The 22,766-nt window shown below is 33.0% G+C and overlaps 3 protein-coding genes across 3 annotated transcripts; all 3 read left to right on the top strand.

Annotated features, from left to right (window-relative positions):
• On the top strand, nt 1-884 carry LOC128193385 (disease resistance protein RUN1-like). The gene has a single exon (XM_052880126.1). The coding sequence runs from the start codon at nt 184-186 to the stop codon at nt 541-543; it is 360 nt and encodes a 119-aa protein (XP_052736086.1). The 5' UTR covers nt 1-183; the 3' UTR covers nt 544-884.
• Nucleotides 885-3,328: 2,444 nt separating this feature from the next.
• Nucleotides 3,329-7,821, top strand: LOC108336515 (TMV resistance protein N-like). The gene is made up of 6 exons (XM_052880682.1): nt 3,329-3,435; nt 3,804-4,741; nt 4,783-4,913; nt 5,020-5,295; nt 5,420-6,283; nt 6,448-7,821. The coding sequence occupies exons 1-6, from the start codon at nt 3,329-3,331 to the stop codon at nt 7,819-7,821; spliced, it is 3,690 nt and encodes a 1,229-aa protein (XP_052736642.1).
• A 4,859-nt stretch (nt 7,822-12,680) lies between these two features.
• LOC128197724 (TMV resistance protein N-like) lies at nt 12,681-20,086 on the top strand. Its single transcript, XM_052880125.1, has 5 exons — nt 12,681-13,234; nt 15,241-16,354; nt 16,463-16,735; nt 16,864-17,727; nt 18,226-20,086. The coding sequence occupies exons 1-5, from the start codon at nt 12,747-12,749 to the stop codon at nt 19,513-19,515; spliced, it is 4,029 nt and encodes a 1,342-aa protein (XP_052736085.1). The 5' UTR covers nt 12,681-12,746; the 3' UTR covers nt 19,516-20,086.
• The last annotated feature ends 2,680 nt before the right edge of the window (nt 20,087-22,766 follow it).

Genomic DNA, 22,766 nt, shown 5'->3' with positions numbered 1-22,766 from the left:
ACTAGGGAAACTCAACACCTCGTGGTTCTTAATTTAAAGATTTATATTAATTTAATATAATATTAGGGGGCCAAATCCCCGTTAAGAGAGCCTTAATCTCCGTTTAAGACAGTGTATTTAGTGACAGCACACTGAATTACAAAGAAGTTGAGCATCTCAGTCTAGTTTTGGTTTTTTTGTACTATGGGGTGTGTCGGTTTCAGCTACGATGTGTTCATTAGTTTTAGAGGCGAAGATACTAGGGACAATTTTGTAGGGCATCTCCGTAAAGAGTTGGGTAGGAGGGGAATACTCACTTTCCATGATGACAGGGACATGGGGATAGGGGAAAGTCTTTCACCTGCTCTCAACAACACCATGGAAGAATCTAGGATTTTCATTGTTGTGTTTTCTGAGAACTATGCATCTTCCACATGGTGTCTCGATGAACTTGTCAGGATCATCCAGCTCTCCAAGAAGAGGGAGAAGAAGCAAGTTGTTTTCCCAGTGTTCTACCATGTACATCCATCAGATATACTGCAAGACAGAAATGTAAGAAATTGAGCTGGGAGGTATAATACCAAATTGTAATATCTGGGAAATATACTCTTCATTATATAAACTAAATTTTCTGGACAACCTATCCAGAACATACAAATACAAACCCAACACTTTAATCTCTCAAACTCACAACATACAACTCACAACAGACAACCCATTTTCACTCTTTCTCTCACACAATACACAAACATGGAGACTCTCTCCTTTCTCACTGCCCATTCTCCACGGTGCACACACTAAAAGTGTGTCACACGACCACACCTTCCTCTGTATTTTCTTTCTTCTCGGTGGTGGGTATTTTACAACCACTTCTTCAATCACTTTTATAAGTGAGTTGCACACAAAAATCCAAATAGTGGTTAGTGAAGTGGATGGCTACTTTCGGTGTAGTGTGGTAGTTGCAATCATCACAAACAAACAAATAAACCGTGTGGACCCTTTTAAAGTTTACCCAACAAAACTCCCCCGTAAACTTTAAATTGGTTCTTACACTATATCCCATCATCTCGATTTTTTCTTTTCTCCCAGATCTTCTGCTCCCTGTTCTCGATTTCTTCTCCCTGGATCGTCTAGATCTTGAGTGTTCTGAATTCCTCCTCTTCAAATCAAACTTTTCCCGAAGCATTCGATCTAGTGGCTCAAATCTCCGCTGCCGGTGCGCCTCTAGAACCTGATCAACCTCTTTACCCAAGAGCTTTGATAGGTCCTTCCACTCCTCGATGACGCACACAAAACTTTCGAAATCATCCGTTCATGATTTCAAACTCTTCTCCACAACTCGGCTGGCAGGCAGCGACTCTCCATTTCTGCCGAGTTGATCTGCCACTTTCTCCTTCAAATGTTCAAACTATGTCTTGCCTAACACAGTTGTCCCCTGCACGCGTCTATTGAAGATGCCTCCTTTGCTATCTTCTCACCGCTGGACTTCTCTGTCCTTCACTCGCGTCTCTTGAAGATGCCTCCTTTGCTATCTTCTCACCGCTGGACTCCTCCTTCACAGGCGTCCTTTTCACCTCAACAATATGAGTCACAGATTTGCTCTTCCTTCTCTGTGGGTTCTCGTTTCCCACAATCCACAACATCCCAAACACCGGGATCCAACAAAAGCTTTCATCTGCAGACTCCAATCACCATAGTTGACACACTCTGTCAACTGAACTAGGGACACTGTTAGCAAGATTAGTCATCTCTTACTCTCTCTTTTTCTTTCACTCTCTTTTTTTTCCGGACACTCAAACTCTCTGTCTTTTTATTTCTCATCATCAAGCCATCAACGTGCTTGGCATCAAAAGAAGAAAACAAACATTCAATAAAAAGTATTGAACCAAAATGACAGCAACGTCCTCTTTGTGTCTCTACGTGCTGCTGCTCCCTCTTCACGTTCCAGCCCTCTGTATTCTCTCCTCTTTTCCAGCCCCTCACACCACTTTCAGCTACTCCCAATTAAATCAGTCACTGTGCATCAACCGTAACCTTCCATTCCCGTGCGTTTTTCTTCACGTTCCAGCTGCTGTATTATCTGTTCCAGCCCCCTGCTGTATTCTCCAGCACTCTGCAGGACTTATTCCCACACTGCAGCCCCTCACGGCCTTCTCACTCTTTCTACTGGAACGTCCTACTCTGCTCCTGCACGGCACCCTCTCGTTGCACACCAAAACTCCTTTTATCCTCTTTGGAAGCATGCCAAAAAAAAACTAAGAGAGCCCTCCACTTTTCTCAAAAGCTACGTCTTCCTTCTTCAAAAAAGAAGATAAAGTGGTTCACTTTTCACCAAAATTAATAACTCTTTCTTCTTTTCCACGTGAAAGTGTCACTCCCCATTTCATATTCTTTTTATCTTCATATGGGTGGCGGCTGGGTCCCTTTCTTACTTCCAACACCAAGGATATTTTTTAAATGCCAACTGCTGTATGCACTTCCAAAAACGCTGCTGCTTCTTCTTTTTTATGCTGTTTGGTGGCTGCTGGAGCACGCTTTCTCTCTTCCTCCACACACTCACAATACCACTCTCTCCCTCTTGGTGGCTGCTCCAACACGTCACTCTTCATCACCACTGCCGTGACAGCACTTGCTAGCACCGTGTGCTCTCTCCAGGTACTCTGCTCCATTCTCGCGCCGCGCTCCGGAGTTGGGTCGTGCTTAGCTTTTACCGGTGTTGTTGCTGCTTCCGTGAGCTGGAAATAACTTCAGAGCTTTTCTCTTCCAGCACGTAACCGTGCACACCTCCAAAGCTGGAGCAAAGACTCCCACCTTTGCTCATCGTCTGAAGGCCTCCTCCATCCGTGGCTCTGATACCAATTTGTAAGAAATCGAGCTGGGAGGTATAATACCAATTTGTAATATCTGGGAAATATACTCTTCATTATATAAACTAAATTTTCTGGACAACCTATCCAGAACACACAAATACAAACCCAACACTTTAATCTCTCAAACTCACAACATACAACTCACAACAGACAACCCATTTTCACTCTTTCTCTCACACAATACACAAACATGGAGACTCTCTCCTTTCTCACTGCCCATTCTCCACGGTGCACACACTAAAAGTGTGTCACACGACCACACCTTCCTCTGTATTTTCTTTCTTCTCGGTGGTGGGTATTTTACAACCACTTCTTCAATCACTTTTATAAGTGAGTTGCACACAAAAATACAAATAGTGGTTAGTGAAGTGGATGGCTACTTTCGGTGTAGTGTGGTAGTTATAATCATCACAAACAAACAAATAAACCGTGTGGACCCTTTTAAAGTTTACCCAACAAGAAATAGCTTCGGAAAACACATGAGGACACATGAAATTACGTTTGGAAAACAGTCCCAGAGAATGCAGGCTTGGAGGTCTGCTTCGTCTGAAGCAGTTCACTTGCCAAGGAAGCATATTACCACCGGGTATGTACAAAAACCATTTTCCTTTCATCCATCTAATTACGATAATAAACACAAATTAAATTAATATTAAAACTATATTTCATTTATGATTCACACTAAACTTCTTTAATTATAATTAATGATGAATTACTGTCGATTTAGTCCACGGAACTTATAGTCAACTTTCAAACTCCATACTTTTAGAACTTGAACCATGTGCACCACTAATAGGACATTATTCACTGTTTAGTATTGACTTTTACTTTATAGCAACTGATTTTTTCCCTTAATACTACAATATTAATCACAATGCTTGTTATTTAGTATAATAATAAAAATGATGAAACCCTAAAATCTAACAAATAATTAATACAATTCTACTCCTTCAGGTGTGAAAACAATTTTATTGAAGAAATTGTTAGGGAGGTGTATAAGAATATAGCTCCTAAACCTTTATATACTGGTCAAAACTCTCTCGGACTTGAGCCCCACATAGAAGAGGTTAAGTCACTTTTGGACATTAAGCCTGATGACAACACTGTAAGAATGTTGGGCATATATGGACTTGGTGGAATTGGAAAAACGGAACTTGCCAAAGCTTTGTATGACAAAATTGTGCAACACTTTGATGCTGCAAGTTTTCTTGCCGGTGTTAGAGAAAAATCAAACACAATCAATGGCATGGAAGATCTACATAAGACACTTTTATCTGAGATGTTAGAGGAGTCGGAAACTAAGTTGGGAAGTACCGATAAAGGAATTTATGAAATAAAACGAAAGCTTCGTCGAAAGAAAGTTCTTTTGGTTCTTGACGACGTTGATGATAAAGAAGAGTTAGAAAACTTGGCAGGAGGGTGTGATTGGTTTGGTCCAGGTAGTAGGATCCTTATAACGACAAGGGAAAAAGATGTCCTGATTGCTCACCATGTTGGAAATATTTATGAAATGAAGGAACTTGATGAACAACATTCTTTGGAGCTCTTTTGTTGGAATGCCTTCGGACAAGGTTGTCCTAAAACAGGTTTTCGAGATGTGTCCCTACGTGCTGTAGATTACACCAAAGGTCTTCCACTTGCTTTAAAAGTGATAGGCTCTGACTTAGCTACTCTTCATGAAGAAAGTTTAGATGCCTGGGAAGATGCATTGGAAGAATATGAGAAGACTCCTCCGAATAAAAAGATTCAAGATGTGCTTAAAATAAGCTACGATAGATTGGATGATGATGCGAAACAAGTTTTCTTGGACATAGCTTGCTTCTTTAAAGGGGAGAGAATGAAATATATGAAAAAGATACTTAAAGGAATTTTGTTCAACATCCAACATGAAAGTACTTGTCAATAAATCACTCATAACTGTCGAGAATGCCAGGCTGCCTCAAGATGCATGATCTAATACAAGATATGGGTAGACAGATTGTTAGGCAGGAAGCACCAAATCCTGGTGAACGTAGCAGAATATGGGATTATGAAGATGTTATTGAAATACTAAACGAAGATTATGTAATCATCTACTCCTTTACTCCATTTGTTTTTATTTATATATTATAGTTTTTATATTAATGACGATATATGGAGTTGATGTTGGTTCTTTGTACTTATGTTAAAGGGAAGTGATAAGATTCAAGGGATTATGCTTGATCCTCCTCAACAAGAAATGGTAAAATGGAGTGGTACTGAGTTTGAGAAAATGAAATGCCTCAGAATTCTCATTGTTCGAAACACATCCTTTTCATCTGAACCTGAACATTTACCAAATCATTTAAGACTGCTTGACTGGGACAACTATCCTTCAAAGTCTTTCCCACCAAAATTTCATCCAAAGAAAATCGTTGTCTTCAATTTGCCTAAAAGTTGTCTAACATTGGAAGGGCAGCCATTCAAGGTACAATTCTATATATACCATATTTTCCTATTTTTTACGTTTCAATTTTTCATTGAACAAAATCTTCCATATTCACTCAACATGCAGCAAATCATAATTTTTATTGACATTTTGTATTTGGCAGAAATTTCCATGCTTGACTAATATGGACTTTTCATATAACCAAAGTATCATCGAAATACCTTATGTGTCCGAACTTCAGAATCTAAGAGAACTGAGACTTGATTATTGTAGAAACCTAATTGCAGTCCATGAATCTGTTGGATTTTTGAAAAGGCTTTCTCATTTAAGTGTTTCAGAATGCAAAAAACTTCAAATTTTCATGTCCAGAATGTTTCTACCATCTCTACAAATCTTTAATCTTAACTTTTGTGAAAGCCTTGGTCACTTCCCAGAGATAATGAAAGAAATGACAAAGCCATTGAAGATTCATATGATAAATACTGCTATTCAAGAGCTTCTAGAATCCATTAGTAAACTTACTGGGCTTGTTTCCATAGACATATCGAATAACAGGAAACTTAAAAATCTACCGAGAAGTTTATTCATGTTGCCAAATGTTGATTCTTTCATAATCAAAGCATGTTCCAAACTTGGAGAATCCATCCGAAGTTTGGTGCAACACCATTCAAAAGCCAATGTTCATAAAAAATTACGATTACTGAATTTCGAAAATGGTAACTTGTCTGATGAAGATCTTCTTGCAATTATTTGTCACTTTCCAAAATTAGAAGAATTGATTGTTTCAGAGAACAATTTTGTATCTATCCCTTCATGCATAAAGGAATGTGGTGACTTGACAAGTCTCGATTTGAATGGATGTAAGAAGCTTAAAAAAATTCCTGAACTCACTAGCTTGAGAATTCTTGATGTTCATGATTGTCTATATCTCGAAGAAATTTCAAAGTTGCCGTCTACTATTCAGAAAGTAGATGCAAGATTTTGTTTCAAGTTAACAAAAGAGACATCAGACGTGTTATGGTATCAGGTATCATACTTATTTTAAATCTTGTATCAGATATGCATGTAAGATTATATTTTTCTTAGAATAACTTGTATTTAAACTACTTTTAGTGATTGTGAAGTAAATGGATAGGATTTATTAAAATGCATAGAGAAGAGACAATTGAAACTGTTACAATGATATGACAGGTGAAGAAAGGGGTAGGAGGAATAGAAATGGTGATCCCATTTATAACAGGGATTCCAGAATGGTTTAACTTTGTGGGGGTAGGAAGGATTCCTCGTTTCTGGGTTCGTGGCAAGTTCCCTAAGATGGTTGTAGCGATGATCTTCCACTTCCAAAATGAGAGTCAAAGGGACAGATTTGATGGTCGTGGCCTTGTTGATCTGCGTTTACTAATCAACGGTCGATACGCTCCTCGAAAAGGGTATCAGAACTTTAGAATTGAGGCAGAGCACATCTTGTTGTGTGATGTAGGAGTTTTGTGCAGTGAGAAGGAGTGGGTTGGCAATGCAGTTATGGAGCATGAGTGGAATCTGGTGGAGGTTTCGTATGATGCGACGTCGTCGTTGATGATAAGTGGTTGGGGAGCGTTTGTGTTTGAAGAAGGAACGAATATGGAAGATCTCCTGTTCGCTAGTCCCAATAACTTGATTGTGAACGGAGATTCAACCTTTGTCCATAAGGGAAGTTTGGAGGACGACGAAAACTACGTTGGTCTTCCGGAAGGAATAGCATGGGAATCCTTGTTTGAAGGAATAAAGGATGGAATTGTTGAGGCATGGAATAAGTTTCCTTCTATGGATGTTGCTGAAATCTGTGTGGCTGCCTTGAAGAAGAATCGTAAGATTGAATGGACAGTTGAAGGGATGGAGGGAATACCCTCAGCTGAAAACAGGACGTACATGAGTGGACTTTACGGTGTACTCTTGGAAGCAAAACTCAGATTTCCTGATTTGGACGTTGGGGCAGCACTAACTAATGTGACAAATAGGAAAGGGATTAAAGGAACTTTTGGATCACCCGCAAAACCAGAGATGACAATTCCAAAATTGGATTGGAGTACGGTGACACTTCCTCCTTCTCATGACCCTCTGATGCAAATATTCATGATGATGATGAAGCAGCACAGTACTTCGGAATCCGAACTCAAAACTAAAACCTTCTGGAAGTTGAAGGAGAGCCACCAAATTCTCCGCAACAGATTGTCACATAAGACTGCTGCTCAGAACTCAGGCAGCTCTTCAAAAAATCAATATGACGAACTGATTCAGAAATTCAACATGCAATATGATGTGTTTGTTGGGAAGAGAGTAGACAACCTTTATGGTGTGGCAAAGCATGAGAAGGATAGTGGTGTTTTGAAAGAAAGAGCTAAAGAAATTGAGAGGGGATTGGAGGTTGTGGTTGGGTGGCTCCAAAATTCAGAGGAGTTTGGAGATGTAATGACTGCAATGTTCTTGAATGGACTCAGGGATGGAATCCTTGAGGCACGGGCCATCATGAACGTGTCACCGATGAGGCTCCTAACAGTGAAAACATTGCCTAGCATATTTGTTTAAGATTTACATTCTTAGAATACAAACAAAATCTCACATTAAATAGAACAGAAACATAAATTTATATACACTTAAAATGTTTCTATTGTTAAGAGTTTTCTTTGAGTGGTTTTATAACTTTGTAATAGAAAGGATTTCATTGAGTCATTTTAAGGAGATTCCACTTTTTAAAGTATTGATTCCACTTTGACATTTTAAAGTATTGATTCCACATTGATAAATACCCTCCTCAAAAAAAGTTCTATTTTGATTATATTTGTAATGTATTTATTTATGGATCTCCAATTCGGAACCACCGAGTCCAAAGAATGGAAAATTGTTTGTGCACCTTCATCATTTCTTAATGATTAAACCTTTAATAAATTATAAACAAATGTAATCACATTCATGTACAATTGTGACACCCGTGGAGGAAAATTGAGTGCACAAAAATCAAGTAGATACTATGGTTAGTGGTTGAAGATGTTGAGAAGGGAATCTCTGTTTCTGATTAATTTTCTTGAGAGGTGATCAACACCTATTTCGAGATCATGAATGCACAGCTCCAAATTTTCCATATCACTATGAAATATCTCAATAGATGAAAGCTTGTGACTGACGACAGACTGCAAGGCTGCATCCACCTTTTGAAATTCATTTGTGTTTGATTGTTGAGAGTGACAAACTTATTGCTGACCATCTGGTGGGTTTTGAGTGTCCTTTTGGGCCAGAGATAAACATTAACAAATGTTCCAGTGAGCTCAGCGCGATTGTTTCCGCTTCATCTAAGAAGCTAAGCATACTTGAAGTGTTTGTTGTTTTTGCGCTTCAAACTTTTCAGGGTCTTCTGAATCTCAGAACCAAGTATGACATTCAACCTAGTAGGACAACTTAATAAAAAAAAATGATTGTTCAAGGGCAAGGGCTCACCAAGCTCATTTGGTGGGACAGGAGGTGCAGCAGCCTGTTATCCCTCCACTGTCAAGAACCGGAGGTTGTCGCTGCTCTGTGAAACCAGCCTGACGCGGTGCCCTCCTGTCTAGGAGACCAGGAAACCCATGCCTTCGCAAAGGACTCATGACTCAACTCTCAACTTGGAGTGGGCAAGCCAGCAAGTTGCAACCTCCGGTCCAGCTTAGCAGGCCATAGCCTTGTTCAATCATCTTGTTGCCCCCACTCAGGTCATAAGCTGACGTTACCCAGCTCGGCGAACTGACATGTTTGTCAGAGGATTTATAAAGACTAGTTTGTCTAATATTCTTAACGACATGGGACTTCCAAATGGCAATATTAATTCGTAGAGTCTTGAGTTGAAAACTGAGGCTTGTTCCTTCCCGTCTATTTCCTCCGTAGTATGATATGATACATCGTAATACATTATACTGTAAAGACATTAGGTTTTGATTTAAACATCATCATGATGGCAGTTGTATGACCACCAGCTAATATATGCCTTCAGCACATGATATGCATAAGTTTAAAATTGTTTATGTTGCTTCTCCAACTTTAGTTTTGATTTTCCCAGAAAGAAGAAATAAAACTTGATTAACAAATGTGATTACCTGCATGGCATCGGTATATGTAACATCTTTAGGTGGACTAAATAAAATGAGAAAAGTATCCTTCTCTTCCTTTTTTACTCTACAATTAAAAAATGTATGTTAACTGTTTTATTGGTGAACATTTGAAGGTAAAAAAAGGAACTGAACAAAAGAAACAGATGCATGAGTAACAATAGTTTGATCCTTAAATAATATGTGACTGATGAGAGACTGCAAAGCTGCATCCACCTTTTCAAATTCATTTATGAACTTGGAGATTGATGTCCATCTGCTATGTTCTTTTGGAGCAGAGATAAAAAGTAACAAACTTTCTAATGAGCTCATGCTGATTGCTTCTGCTTCATCTAAGAAGCTGAGCATGGGTGAAGTGTTGTTGTCCATTTTAACTAATTGGCTTCATCTTTAGGGTTATTCATTTTAACTAATTGGCTTCTTAACTGTTTATTTTTGTTTATTTCTAACTCTTTATACCATTAACTTGTTGAAATTTTTTATGTTTAGTAGGCTGCTACTACCTTTTTGACGTTGTTGCCTCTTTGCAGTTCCAACCTCTTATTTGCAGTCCCCTTGGTGTAGCCTTCTTCTTGTAGGTAACATTGACTCTTTTGCAATAATTCTTTTCAACGATGTGTTTTTTTTTTCTTTTTCTTTTTTAATTTTACATAGATTGAAAATTTGTCCTATTTTATTACAATAGCCTTTCAGGGATTGAGCTTGGTCACCAATTTTGATATCCCTTAAAATTCCTTATATTCACATTGGAATTCATATGCTTGTATTGATTTGACAATATAAATATATATATATATATATATATATATATATATATATATATATATATATATATATATATATATTCTTATGGACATTATAAATTATTTTGTGAGATAAAAATATAAATTATTACAGGAAACAATGAGGGCTTACTAGCCTCGTTTGGTATGGTATTAATGAGATAGAAATATAATTATCACGAAAAACAATGATAGTTTATGAATCTTATTTTGTATGGTATTGATGGATTACAATTGGGCATTATATTGAATTTGTGGGTAACAAATTGTTTTTTAGCTTTGTATGAATTTGACATGTTATAAATATATTGTTTTATTCACTTTACAAATCTGAGTTGATAGTGTGGTTCTAATTTTGAAATCAACCCATAATTTAAGGTGAACATACACCCTTAATAGAACTGTCGAATAACACTTTGATTTTTTTGGTTCATAGTGCAAGTTTCACAAGGGTATAGTCAATAGAGAATTATGAGAACCAAAGTCTGAAGTGAAGTTGAGAGGAGATTTCATTAGTATAGTCTTTATACTATAACTAGTGAGTTTTTCAAAACAAATGGAAGAAAGGAAGACCAAACAATCCTAGTATAAGGAATAATACTTCATCTAAATTTATAATATATTTATGTCAAAGTTTTAAATGTTTTAAAAAATAATTTCAATAATATTAACATAAATTCTTTAAACTTTTTAAAATATAAGTAATTAGTAATTTTATTTAATATTTTGTAATATTAAAATTCATATAATCAAGTTTGAAATTCAAAATATATAACAATAAAGTTCAAATTTAATATTTAAAATTAAAAAAGAAACTTTAAGAATGTTGTAACAAAAGTTTGAATCTGAAATTCAAAATAAGAAAAAAATCGGTAATGAATTGTTTTAAAAAATAGGTAATGAATTATTTTGATGTCTGTAAATAGGTAATGAATTATACAAAAGTTATTGAAAGACATAAAAAATATTTGATTATTCTTAATAATATAATAATATATCATAATATATAATAATATTTAATAACAATATAATAAGATAATATCAACAAAAATTAAGATATGATATAAAATAATAAAAAAGTTTGAATATTGACATCAATAATAAACTAAAAATAAATTAAATATTTAAAAATATGTTTTTTTAATTTATTCTATATAATTGCATTTTTTAAATAAAGTTAGTTATTATAATATTTGTAAAAAAATGATTTCAAACAAATACATTAAATAAAAGTTTGAAATATAAATTTTTGATAAAACATGACAAGTGTCTAACCTTTATTTTTATTTGTAGATTTGTATACATGGTCTTTTGGTCTTTGGTGTATAGTTTAACATTTGTAGTTTTATAAAGTTTATTATTTACATTTTTTCATTATAATTTTACATTATTTATCCTTTACATTTTTTATAGTCTTATTTTTATACTTTTTAAAAAAATCTACTCAACAATTTTTATATAATTTATCCTTTTTATTATTAACTATATTTACATTTTTTTATATTGTCTAAATATGGTTTCATTTAAAATTGATTTTAAATTCTTAATTTTTATTAACTCAATCGTTATTTTAAATAATTATATACAATATCATTTATTAAAAAGATATAAATAACTTAACTATTTTTATTATAAAAACAAAATAATATACTCTTATTTAATTGTATAATATAAAATATTTATATTAAATTAAAATTTTCATTTTTATAACTTCAAATTAATATAATAAATATATTATAATTTTTAAATCCCGTACATGGTTTGTGTGGACCCTTATCAAAGAGTGTCGAGAAACAGTGAATGACAGTGGTCCATTGAATTTATCAAATGTCTAAATCATTGGGTCCTCTTGTTTGATCACATCACACTAAGTCGACACTTCGAATCATTTGTTCTAACATAACTGATGGATTATTTTATGTATAAAAGTTTGATGCCATCTTTATAGGTTAACAGGTTTATAGTTATTTTATTTTATATAGTATTTAATTTTTTTATTTTTAAATAATATAAAATTTTGATTCACATTTAAGATTATTTGCAAAATCCTTAATATAGTGTTTATTACATATTCTTTCTGTTAGTTTTCTTATATATATAATGGAAAAAGTTTGTCCTTTTGAAAAAACAAAATATACGAAAACCTAACCGACGCGTTCTAAAGTATTTAAATGGGCCATATGTATCCATTAACGTCATTAGGTCATATGAGGTCTGACATCAGACCAGACATAACAATCTTAACTCTTAAGTTACATTGACGTTGACGATCTTAGTCCTAATTTAAAGTTCGGTATTATAATATACTTTTATATTTATTTAAGATAACATAAAAGTAAAATAATTATAAAAAAAATAAATTTTTATATATAAATTTAAGAAAAATGAGAGTAAAAAGTAAAAAATAATAATGTCAAATAATCTTAAAAAATTTAAATGTGTGAATTAATATATTATAAAATAGATATGGACAAGAGCACCTTCCACGAAGCTTAGCTCACGTGTATATCCGCGTAAGACACTGTATTTAATCACACACTGAATAGAAGGTATTCAGTTCAGCATCCTTAGTTCTAGTTTTGGAATTTTTAGCATGGAAAAACATGGTGAGGAAGAAGAGTCTGTTGGTTTCAGCTACGATGTGTTGATTAATTTTAGAGGTGAAGATGCTGGGAACAATTTTGTAGGACATCTCCGTAGAGAGTTGGGTAGGGAGGGAATAAACACATTCAATGATGACAGGGATATGAGGATAGGGAAAGGTCTTTCACTTGCTCTGTGTGAGGCCATTGAAGAATCTAATATTTTCATAGTTGTGTTTTCGGAGAACTATGCATCTTCCACATGGTGTCTGGATGAACTTGTTAAGATTATGGAACGCACCCACAAGAACAGTAAGCAAGTTGTTTACCCAGTGTTCTACCATGTACATCCCTCAGATATACGGAAAATCAGAAATAGTTTCGAAAAACACATGACGGGACACGAAACTGAGATTGGAAAAGAGTCGCAGAGAATACAAGCTTGGAGGTCTGCTTTGTTTGAAGCAGCTAGCTTGCCAGGGATGCATATTCTCACCGGGTATGTACATCAACAATTTCATTACAAAATCATTCACTCTTATTTCTATCTCATCCTAAATTTTGAAACCTAACTAACTAATTAACTTGACTGTATAATATAATGCTTTTATTTTAATTTGACCAATGATATCATACATTTTTATATTCATTTATTAAAGAATACATGGATAAAATGATTATAAAAGTATTTGTATTTTTTTAAGAAAAAAGAAAATAAAAATAAATAAAAATAATTTAAAATGAATATAAAAAATTTAAGCATGTGAAAAATATTTTTCTTTTAACCTTAGCAACCTCGACCACATTAAATGAACAGATATGAGATGAAAATGAAAAACACTGGGAGAAATGCGAAGAACATTACTTTTGTGTCAAATTTGACAATGACAAGTGATTCCATATGTCTATCATATTTATGCTAAATTATTACTTTATTATATTCTTGTGAGACATTGACAGATTAGACATCAAAATTATAATATACTAGTTTATAACTAAAAAACAACATAATAGCTTAATTTTACTAATAAATAAAATTACAATATCTTACTATGAATTTAAAGATAAACTAATAAAGAAGTACAACTAAAAAAGAATATTAAAGGATAAATTATTTTTTTATTAATCATCTAAAGAAATAGAAAAGGAAAAAAAAAACAAATTTGATATGTTTACTGAGAATACATTGTGTCTTTCTTATAATAAGAATAACTACATACCAGAATAAGGTTTCTTTAATACATGACTTCACTTTTAACATTTATTTTACTTTTTTTTATTAAATCTTTAAATAATATTTTATTTTTTATTCTGTATTATTTATTTTTCTGATATATCATAATAAGATCAACTCCCTATAAATTCGTTAACATTAAAAAATTTTGTGGTATCATTAGTCAGGTTTTTATTTACATCAATGTTTTTCATATTTCTGAACAAAATTATAGGATATACATACGTGCTTTGTTCTAGAGTCAAATTCACATCATGCTTTTCTTTATCACTCATACTAGTTTCTATTTTTTTTTAATCAACATTCATCTTCTTATACTCATCTTCTTCGTTTACCATATACGAAGTTTAATTTCATCTATTTTTTTCATGAAACCTTTCAATTCAATTCACAAGTGTTTTTTTTCCTTTCTTTTTGTTTAAATGTTTTATTGTTTTTGAAGGTGATAATGAAGGCACTAAATGAGAAACATTTGGTTTTAAAATTACTATCATTATGTTTGGTCACATCGACACTTATGAAATTAATATTCAAAGTAGATTCCATTTAGTTATTGCTATATATATATTAAATAAATTTTAGAATAAAACTGTACTAGCATGAGTTTGACGGATATAAAACTTCTTGAATTACATATTAATTTACAAATTAGTGATAAATTAGCTCTGCTTTGCTGACAATATTAAGAGTTTACCTTCAAATGTCAATGCTAATGAATTCGGTTCTTGTTCTTAGAGTCTTTTGTGTGTATGATGCAAATCTAACATTATTGACCAATTTACCTTAACTTTTATTTACTAGCATACTATTGCTAAATGTTTATTGACTTACAATTAACAAAAAGTGAGGTAGATATTTGGTTATATTCTTCCGTATTGAAACACTACAACACTTTTAGTAAGTAATTCTTCTAGGAAAATAAAAACATCCTTATTCTATCTTTGTGAATTTTCATTGCTAAAATTTGTTTTGTCGGTGTTATAAGGACAAAATATAGAACTTTACTTTTTTTTTAAAAAATAAAAATAAATATTTGTCCTTATAAATTATCAATATTTTTTTTTGTTTTGATTAAATTTTCTAACTTTGTCATCTCTAGTAAATTTAAATTCTGAGTATTCATAACGTGTAATCATTATTGGTTGGCGCTACTGGTTATAAATATCAATGCTTATTAACTAGTACATTAATCACAATGTTTATTATTTAGTACAGTAATGAAAAGGAAATATTGATATCAAACAACTAAGTAATACATTCTGCTCCTATAGGAATGATGAAAACGATAATATTATTGAACAAATTGTTGAGAAGGTTCGTAGAAGTATAGCTCCTAAACCTTTATATACCGGTGAAAATGTTGTTGGACTGAAGCCCCGCGTAGAAGAGGTTATGTCACTTTTGGACATGAAGCCTGATGACAAAACTGTAAGGATGTTGGGCATATATGGACTTGGTGGAATTGGAAAAACGAAACTTGCAAAAGCTTTGTATAACAAAATTGTGCACAACTTTGATGCTGCAAGTTTTCTTGCCGATGTTAGAGAAAAATCAAAAACAGTCAATGGCATGGAAGATCTACAAAAGACACTTTTATCTGAGATGTTTGAGGAGTTGGAAACCGAATTGGGAAGTGCATATAAAGGAATATACGAAATAAAACGAAAGCTCCACCGGAAGAAAGTTCTTTTGGTTCTTGACGACGTTGACGATAAAGAGGAGTTAGAAAAGTTGGCAGGAGGGTGTGATTGGTTTGGTCCAGGTAGTATAATCATTATAACGACAAGGGAAAAAGATGTCCTAACTGCTCACCATGTTGGAAATATTTATGAAATGAAGGAACTTGATGAACAACATTCTTTAGAGCTGTTTTGTTGGAATGCCTTCCGACAAGGTTGTCCTAAAACAGGTTTTCAAGATGTGTCCGTGCGTGCTGCAGGTTACGCCAAAGGTGTTCCACTGGCTCTACAAGTGATAGGCTCTGACTTAGCTAATCTTCATGAAGAAAGCTTAGATGCCTGGGAAGATGCATTGGAAGAATATGAGAAGACTCCTCCAAAGAAAGAGATTCAAGATGTGCTTAAAATAAGCTACGATAGATTGGATGATGATGCCAAACAAGTTTTCTTGGACATAGCTTGCTTCTTTAAAGGGGAGAGAATGAAATATGTGAAAAAGATACTTAAGGAATTTTGTTCAACATCCAACATGAAAGTACTTGTCAATAAATCACTCATAACTGTCGAGAATGACAGGCTGAAGATGCATGATCTAATACAACATATGGGTAGACAGATTGTTAGGCAGGAAGCACCAGATAATCCTGGAGAACGTAGCAGGATATGGGATTACGAAGATGTTATTGAAATACTAACGAAAGATTCGGTAATCGTCTACTTTTTTGCTTTATTTGTTTTTTATTTATACATTATAGTATTTTATATTAATGATAATATGCAATTGATATGTTGGTTCTTTGTACTCGTGTTAAAGGGAAGTGATAAGATTCAAGGGATTAAGCTAGATCCTCCTAAGCAAGCAGAAGTAAAATGGAGTGGAACTGAGTTTGGGAAAATGAAATGGCTCAGAATTCTCATTGTTCGAAAAACATCCTTTTCATCTGAACTTCAACATTTACCAAATCATTTAAGACTACTTGACTGGGACAACTATCCTTCAAAGTCTTTCCCCCCAAAATTCCATCCAAAGAAAATCGTTGTTTTCAATTTGCTTGGAAGTTCTCTAACATTCCAAGAGCCATTCAAGGTACAATTCTATATCATATTTTCCTACTTTTTCCGTTTCAATTTTTTCATTCACATTAATAAGGTAATAATTCAACATGCTGCAAATGATTGTTTTTTTCTTTTTTATTGACATTTTGTATTTGGCAGAAATTTCCATGCTTGAGTAATATGGACTTTTCATATAACCAACGTATCATTGAAATACCTGATGTGTCCGAACTTCAGAATCTAAGAGAACTGAGACTTGATCATTGTAGAAACCTAATTGCAGTCCATCAATCTGTTGGATTTCTGAAAAGGCTTTCTCATTTAAGTGTTTCAGAATGCACAAAACTTCGAAATTTCCTGTCCAGAATGTTTCTACCATCTTTAGAAGTCTTTGATCTTAATCTATGTGAAAGAGTTGGTCACTTCCCAGAGATAATGCAAGAAATGACAAAGCCATTGAAGATTTATATGATAAATACGGGTATTCAAGAGCTTCCAGAATCCATTAGTAAACTTATTGGGCTTGTTTTTATAGACATGTCCAATAACAGGCAACTTAAATATCTGCCAAGCAGCTTATTCATGTTGCCAAATGTTGATTCCTTCAAAATCGAAGCATGTTCGAAACTTGGAGAATCCTTCAGATGTTTGGTGCCACACCCTTCAAAAGTCAATGTTCGTCCGAAATTACGATCACTGAATTTCCAAAAGGGTAACTTGTCTGATGAAGATCTTCTTGCGATTCTTTGCAACTTTCCGAAATTAGAAGAATTGATTGTTTCAGAGAACAATTTTGTATCTATCCCTTCATGCATCAATGAATGTGGTGACTTGACAAGTCTCGATTTGAATGGATGTGAGAAGCTTAAAAAAATTCCCGAACTCACTGGCTTGAGAATTCTTGATGTTCATCATTGTTTCTCCCTTGAAGAAATTTCAGAGTTGCCGTCTACTGTTCGGAAAGTAGATGCAAGATTTTGTTCCAAGTTAACAAACAAGACATCAGACATGCTATGGTGTCAGGTATAATAAGTTTATTATTTAAGTTACATCTTGTGCCTTTAATAATATTTACACAATTTCTAAAATAAATATGTATGGTCATTTTTCAAATATTATTATTTTTTTCATACTTTATTTCTTTGGATTTAAAATATGCATTTTTAAATATTTACTAACATTTTTAATTTTGAACCTTTAAAAAGATATCTATATGTTAAATTTTTATACGTAAAATACAACTTACATATTGTAACATACACCTTTCATTTTTATAATGTAAAATATTTGTTTATAATGGTTTAAAATTACAAATATTGAATATGAACTTTACATATATATGCTTACATATTTATTAAACCTTCTAACAACTTCCAGCATGTTTGATACCTATATGTACCTTTACATTTTTCTTAAAATAACTTCTATTTAAGGTATTTTTAGTCATAGTCATGAATGGATAAGATTTATTAAAATGCATACAGAAGTGACCGTTGAAACTGTTACAATAAAATATGACAGGTGAAGAAAGGGGTTGGTGGAATTGAAATGGTGATGCCACTTATAACTGAGATTCCAGAATGGTTTAATTTTGTGGAGGTCGGAACGATTCCAGGTTTCTGGGTTCGTGGCAAGTTCCCTAAGATTGTTCTGGCCATGATCTTCCACTTCCCAAATCAGAGTCAAAGCGACGAATTTGTTCGCCGTCGCCATGTTGATCTGCGTTTAGTTATCAACGGTCGAAATGCTTTTGGCAAAGGGTATCACAACTTTATAATTGAAGCAGAACACGTGTTGATCTGTGATCTACGAGTTTTGTTCAGTGAGAAGGAGTGGTTTGGCCTTGATGCACTTCTGGAGAAGGAGTGGAATGTGGTGCAGGTTGAGTATGAAGCCACTTCGTCCTTGATGATAAGTAGTTGGGGAGCGTTTGTGTATGAAGAAGGAAGCAATATGGAAGATCTCCTGTTCAATTGTCCCAATCACATGGACTCAGAGAAGATGCCACCGGCAATTGTTGCTGAGAAAGATCCCATGGAGAAATATAGAAAGATGATACGGGAGCTACGTCTGGAAGATTCATTTCAGAAGACGTTGACGGAATGGCAGGAGAACAAAGAAAGAGAAGGGGACAGGAGTTATGACGATAGCATGCTTGTGCTATTGGGACAACTAAAGAAGATATCAGAAGAAGCTGAGGATGCATTGAAAGGGTCAGCTTTAGAAGATCCAAACTCCAAGCTGAGGTGGGTTCTAGATACGATTGAAAATTATGATGGAAAGCCAAAAAAGATTATCAAAGGTGATCCGGCGATGGTAATACAAGAGGAACCAGTGACAGGGAAGAAGAAGGATAAAGTAGGAGAAGCTTCAATTTCTGGCCATCAGGAAAGCAAGGAGGAGGAAGAAGGCTACGATCCTCAACTGGATATCCCTTTTTATACTAATTTTGTCAGAAAACAAACAGTAGACGATTCTCTGCCGGAGGACATAGTGATGGAATTATTCTGTGAAGGAATGAGGGATGGACTTGTTGAGGCACAGAATGAATTTCCTTCTCTTGATATTGCTGAAAGCAGTAACGCTGTGTTGGAGAAGGGTTATGAGGTTAGAAGGGCACCTGAAGTAGAAATATCGGTTCAAAGTAGGATATACATGAATGGAATTTACTCTGGACTCAAAGAAGCAAAGCTGAGGTTTCCTGATTTGGACATGTGGGCAACAATAAATACTGTGGCAAAAAGGAAAGGGATCGAAGGAATTTTATTATCACCGTCTCAAGAAAACCTGGAGTTTCCACATTTGGATTGAAGTACAGTGAAAGTTCCTCCTTCTGACGACCCTCTGATGCAAATATTGAAACAACAAAGTAATTTTGAAGGCGAGGTGATGAGTAAACTGTTCTGGAAGTTGAAGGAAGAACACGAAGCTCTGCGCAACAAATTTGCAGAAATTGATGACGGAAATGAAAATGAATATGATGAGTGTGTTGAGAAGAGAGAAGAGAAGGTTGATGGTGTGAGAAAATATGAAGAGATAAGTGGTGTTCTGAGAGGAAGAGGTGAAGAAATAGAGAGGCTGTACGAAGCTGGGGTTGAAGGATTCAAGAAATCAGAAGAGTTTGAAGATGTGATGGGTGCAATATACTTGAATGGACTGAAGGAAGGAATCCTCGAAGCACATGCTCTCTTACTTAGGGTGTGTTCTTTTGAAGGTATTTGAGAATCTCCTTACTCTGCACAGAAACTGAGCAACGTCTCACTGCAGAGGCTGCTAATAATAAAAACATTGCCTACAATGTTTATTTAAGATCATATGTAAAGTGATGTCGTCAGTGGGATTGTACTCTTTCTGCGTCAACTTTTTTTCTTTCTTTTGCTAATGATGTGTCTTTTTTACTGTAAACAAACCAATATTAATGAAAATAAAATAAAAGCAAAGTCGAGTTTGCATTGCAGGATAAGAAAGTTGGTAAAATGTGTTTCTCTTATCAGAGGTCATTTTAAAAATTTTAAAAATCGTAACGAGAGATACCACTTTTCTATACTTCAAAGCAAAGACAGAGTTAAAGGTTTGTTAAAATCCTTTGCATATTCTTGGTTTCCAGCTTCGCTTTTCTGATGCTTATGTTTCTGGTTTGTTAAGATCGTTTCAGAGCTTTGTTGCCTAATAAGAACTCATTTAAGATTAATCAAGTTGGATCTATCATTCTTGCAGTACCCATAGAGGTTATTTTTTTTATTGCTATTAATTCTTTTAAAAAGTCAATAACCTGGATTATTCATTCACGCGAGCTACATTGTTTTTTAAATTTTATCTCTTACAAGAAAATACAACTTACAGTAGTTAACTTAATTAATGAATCCAAAGTTTTAGTGACTTCGGTATGTTGTACGAATCTAGTTGGATATTATATGAGAAAATAAAGAAAATGTATCTTTATTTAGGACGAATATAGGTGGATATTATAAGAGAAAATGAGAAAAGTGTATCCTTATCTCTCCTACTTGATATGTCAACTTTTTGAGGGTAAAATAATTTTTTTGTTAAGAAAAATTTAAGAATTTATAAAATAGTTTAAGAGCCATAGTGATTTTAACAATGACATTCAATCTTTTTCAATCATTAAAAATTCAATTATAAATAGAGACCTGTTAAACAGAGACCAATTTGAAATTCCAACCCTATAAATGGAGACCTATTAAACCATATAATTTTTACTGTTTTGTATAATTCACTAACATTTAAATAATTATTATTTAATTATAATTTTAAGCTTTCTACAAATTTTCTATACTATTTTATTAATTTATAACATTGTATATTTTATTTGTGGTAGTTATGTTCTTTATGAATTATTTTAGTGAAATGACATCTATAACGTTGTTCTTCCTTAGAGGTGAAGATACTGCTTTTATACTTTTTCTAAAATAAAACTTTTAAAACAAATTTATATACTTTTTTTTTTCAAAATGATATAAACTTCAATTAAAAATTCTATATTTTTCTATATTTTAAATTATTTACTTTTACATTTTTTCTAAATAAAACTTTTTTAATAAAATTTAATATTTTTTATTTTAAAGTTTTATAAATTTCAATTAAAAATATTTTTTTATATAATTTTTAAATAAATATTTTTCTAAACAAAAAATATTTTTTTATACAAAATTTTTATATTTCTGTAATTTTAAATATTTGTTGCTATATTTTTCCTAAATAAAAAACTACATTTAAAAAAATAAAACTATGTAGAATTCATAAATATATACTACAGGTAGGGGTTGACGAGTTGGTCTTCAGAAAAAAAAAATACGGTAACTTAATACCATAAAATTGATTTTAATACCGAAGTATAAGCTTTTAGAGGTTTAATATCTTCTTTTGTCTTTGAGAAATGTTTAAACTGGTCTTACATTTTTTAAAAAGTTTGAAGCAGTTTCAACTTGTAAAAAATCAAATCAAATTAAATTTTTTTATTACGACATCAAAATTTTAACGGTACAGATATTCCGTAGACAAAACATAATTAAGTGTTTTAGTGATTGTGTAAGTGAATAAGGTGTAAAAATATATTACGATTTCAATCAAGAAAAATGCATCAATATCTGTGACCTTACATTTCTGAAGATGGAACTATTGTGAATCTAAAATGTTCTAAGCATATATTCTGTAGCATTATCGTGTGAATCTAAAATGTTCTAAGCATATATTCTGTAGCATTATCGTGTGAATCTAAAATGTTCTAAGCATATATTCTGTAGCATTATCGTGTGAATCTAAAATGTTCTAAGCATATATTCTGTAGCATTATCGTCCTCTCGTTTCACGATGCTGGAATATTAGTTTTATCATCTCTGCGGTTTTTTTGTGGGATTTAAATTTCAGCTGTCACTCAACATTTATTTGTAATATTCTCAAATAGATTGCATTATTGACTGTCCAAAACTCCTGGTTGTCCTGTTTTATTACTTCTGCTGAAGATTATGGCTCAAAACATCGAACAATGTATTATTTTGATAACATTCATGTAACATGCAACACAATGAAACAAGAGAATGACGAGTGTTGGCAATAATAAATGTAACTATATACTTTTTAATTTGAATTAATTTTTATAAATATAACTATATACTTTTTAATTTTTTTATTATTTATTTGTTATAATAATTATTATTTTAATTTAAAACATAATATATAAAATTAATATTAATTTGAATTAATTTTTATAAATATACTATATACTTTTTAATTTTTTTTATTATTTATTTGTTATAATAATTATTATTATTTTAATTTAAAACATAATATATAAAATTAATATTAATTTGAATTAATTTTTATAAATATAACTATATACTTTTTAATTCTTTTTATTATTTATTTGTTATAATAATTATTATTATTTTAATTTAAAACATAATATATAAAGTTAATTGATTATATAAAATTTGCTTTTTGCATTAATAGAAATATTAGTATTGATAGTCAAACACTTTCTGTGTGAATTTACTGGTATCACATGTAGTGTCTGGATCATTGGACCCTCATGTTTGGTAGAG

Source organism: Vigna angularis, chromosome 7 (assembly GCF_016808095.1).
Source record: "Vigna angularis cultivar LongXiaoDou No.4 chromosome 7, ASM1680809v1, whole genome shotgun sequence".
NCBI lineage: Eukaryota > Viridiplantae > Streptophyta > Magnoliopsida > Fabales > Fabaceae > Vigna > Vigna angularis.
The sequence above is the reverse complement of the archived record's forward strand: the minus strand, read 5'-3'. Positions and strand labels throughout refer to the sequence as shown.

What these genes read in the sequence shown, in the direction of transcription:
- LOC128197724 (XM_052880125.1), top strand. Translation starts at nt 12,747, where the DNA reads ATGGAAAAACATGGTGAGGAAGAAGAGTCTGTTGGTTTCAGCTACGAT. An exon ending in GGGATGCATATTCTCACCGG is followed by an intron (nt 13,235 to 15,240) that starts GTATGTACATCA and finishes CTGCTCCTATAG; the next exon opens with GAATGATGAAAACGATAATA. An exon ending in CAGACATGCTATGGTGTCAG is followed by an intron (nt 17,728 to 18,225) that starts GTATAATAAGTT and finishes AAAATATGACAG; the next exon opens with GTGAAGAAAGGGGTTGGTGG.
- LOC108336515 (XM_052880682.1), top strand. Translation starts at nt 3,329, where the DNA reads ATGAGGACACATGAAATTACGTTTGGAAAACAGTCCCAGAGAATGCAG. An exon ending in AGGAAGCATATTACCACCGG is followed by an intron (nt 3,436 to 3,803) that starts GTATGTACAAAA and finishes CTACTCCTTCAG; the next exon opens with GTGTGAAAACAATTTTATTG. An exon ending in GTTCAACATCCAACATGAAA is followed by an intron (nt 4,742 to 4,782) that starts GTACTTGTCAAT and finishes CGAGAATGCCAG; the next exon opens with GCTGCCTCAAGATGCATGAT.
- LOC128193385 (XM_052880126.1), top strand. Translation starts at nt 184, where the DNA reads ATGGGGTGTGTCGGTTTCAGCTACGATGTGTTCATTAGTTTTAGAGGC.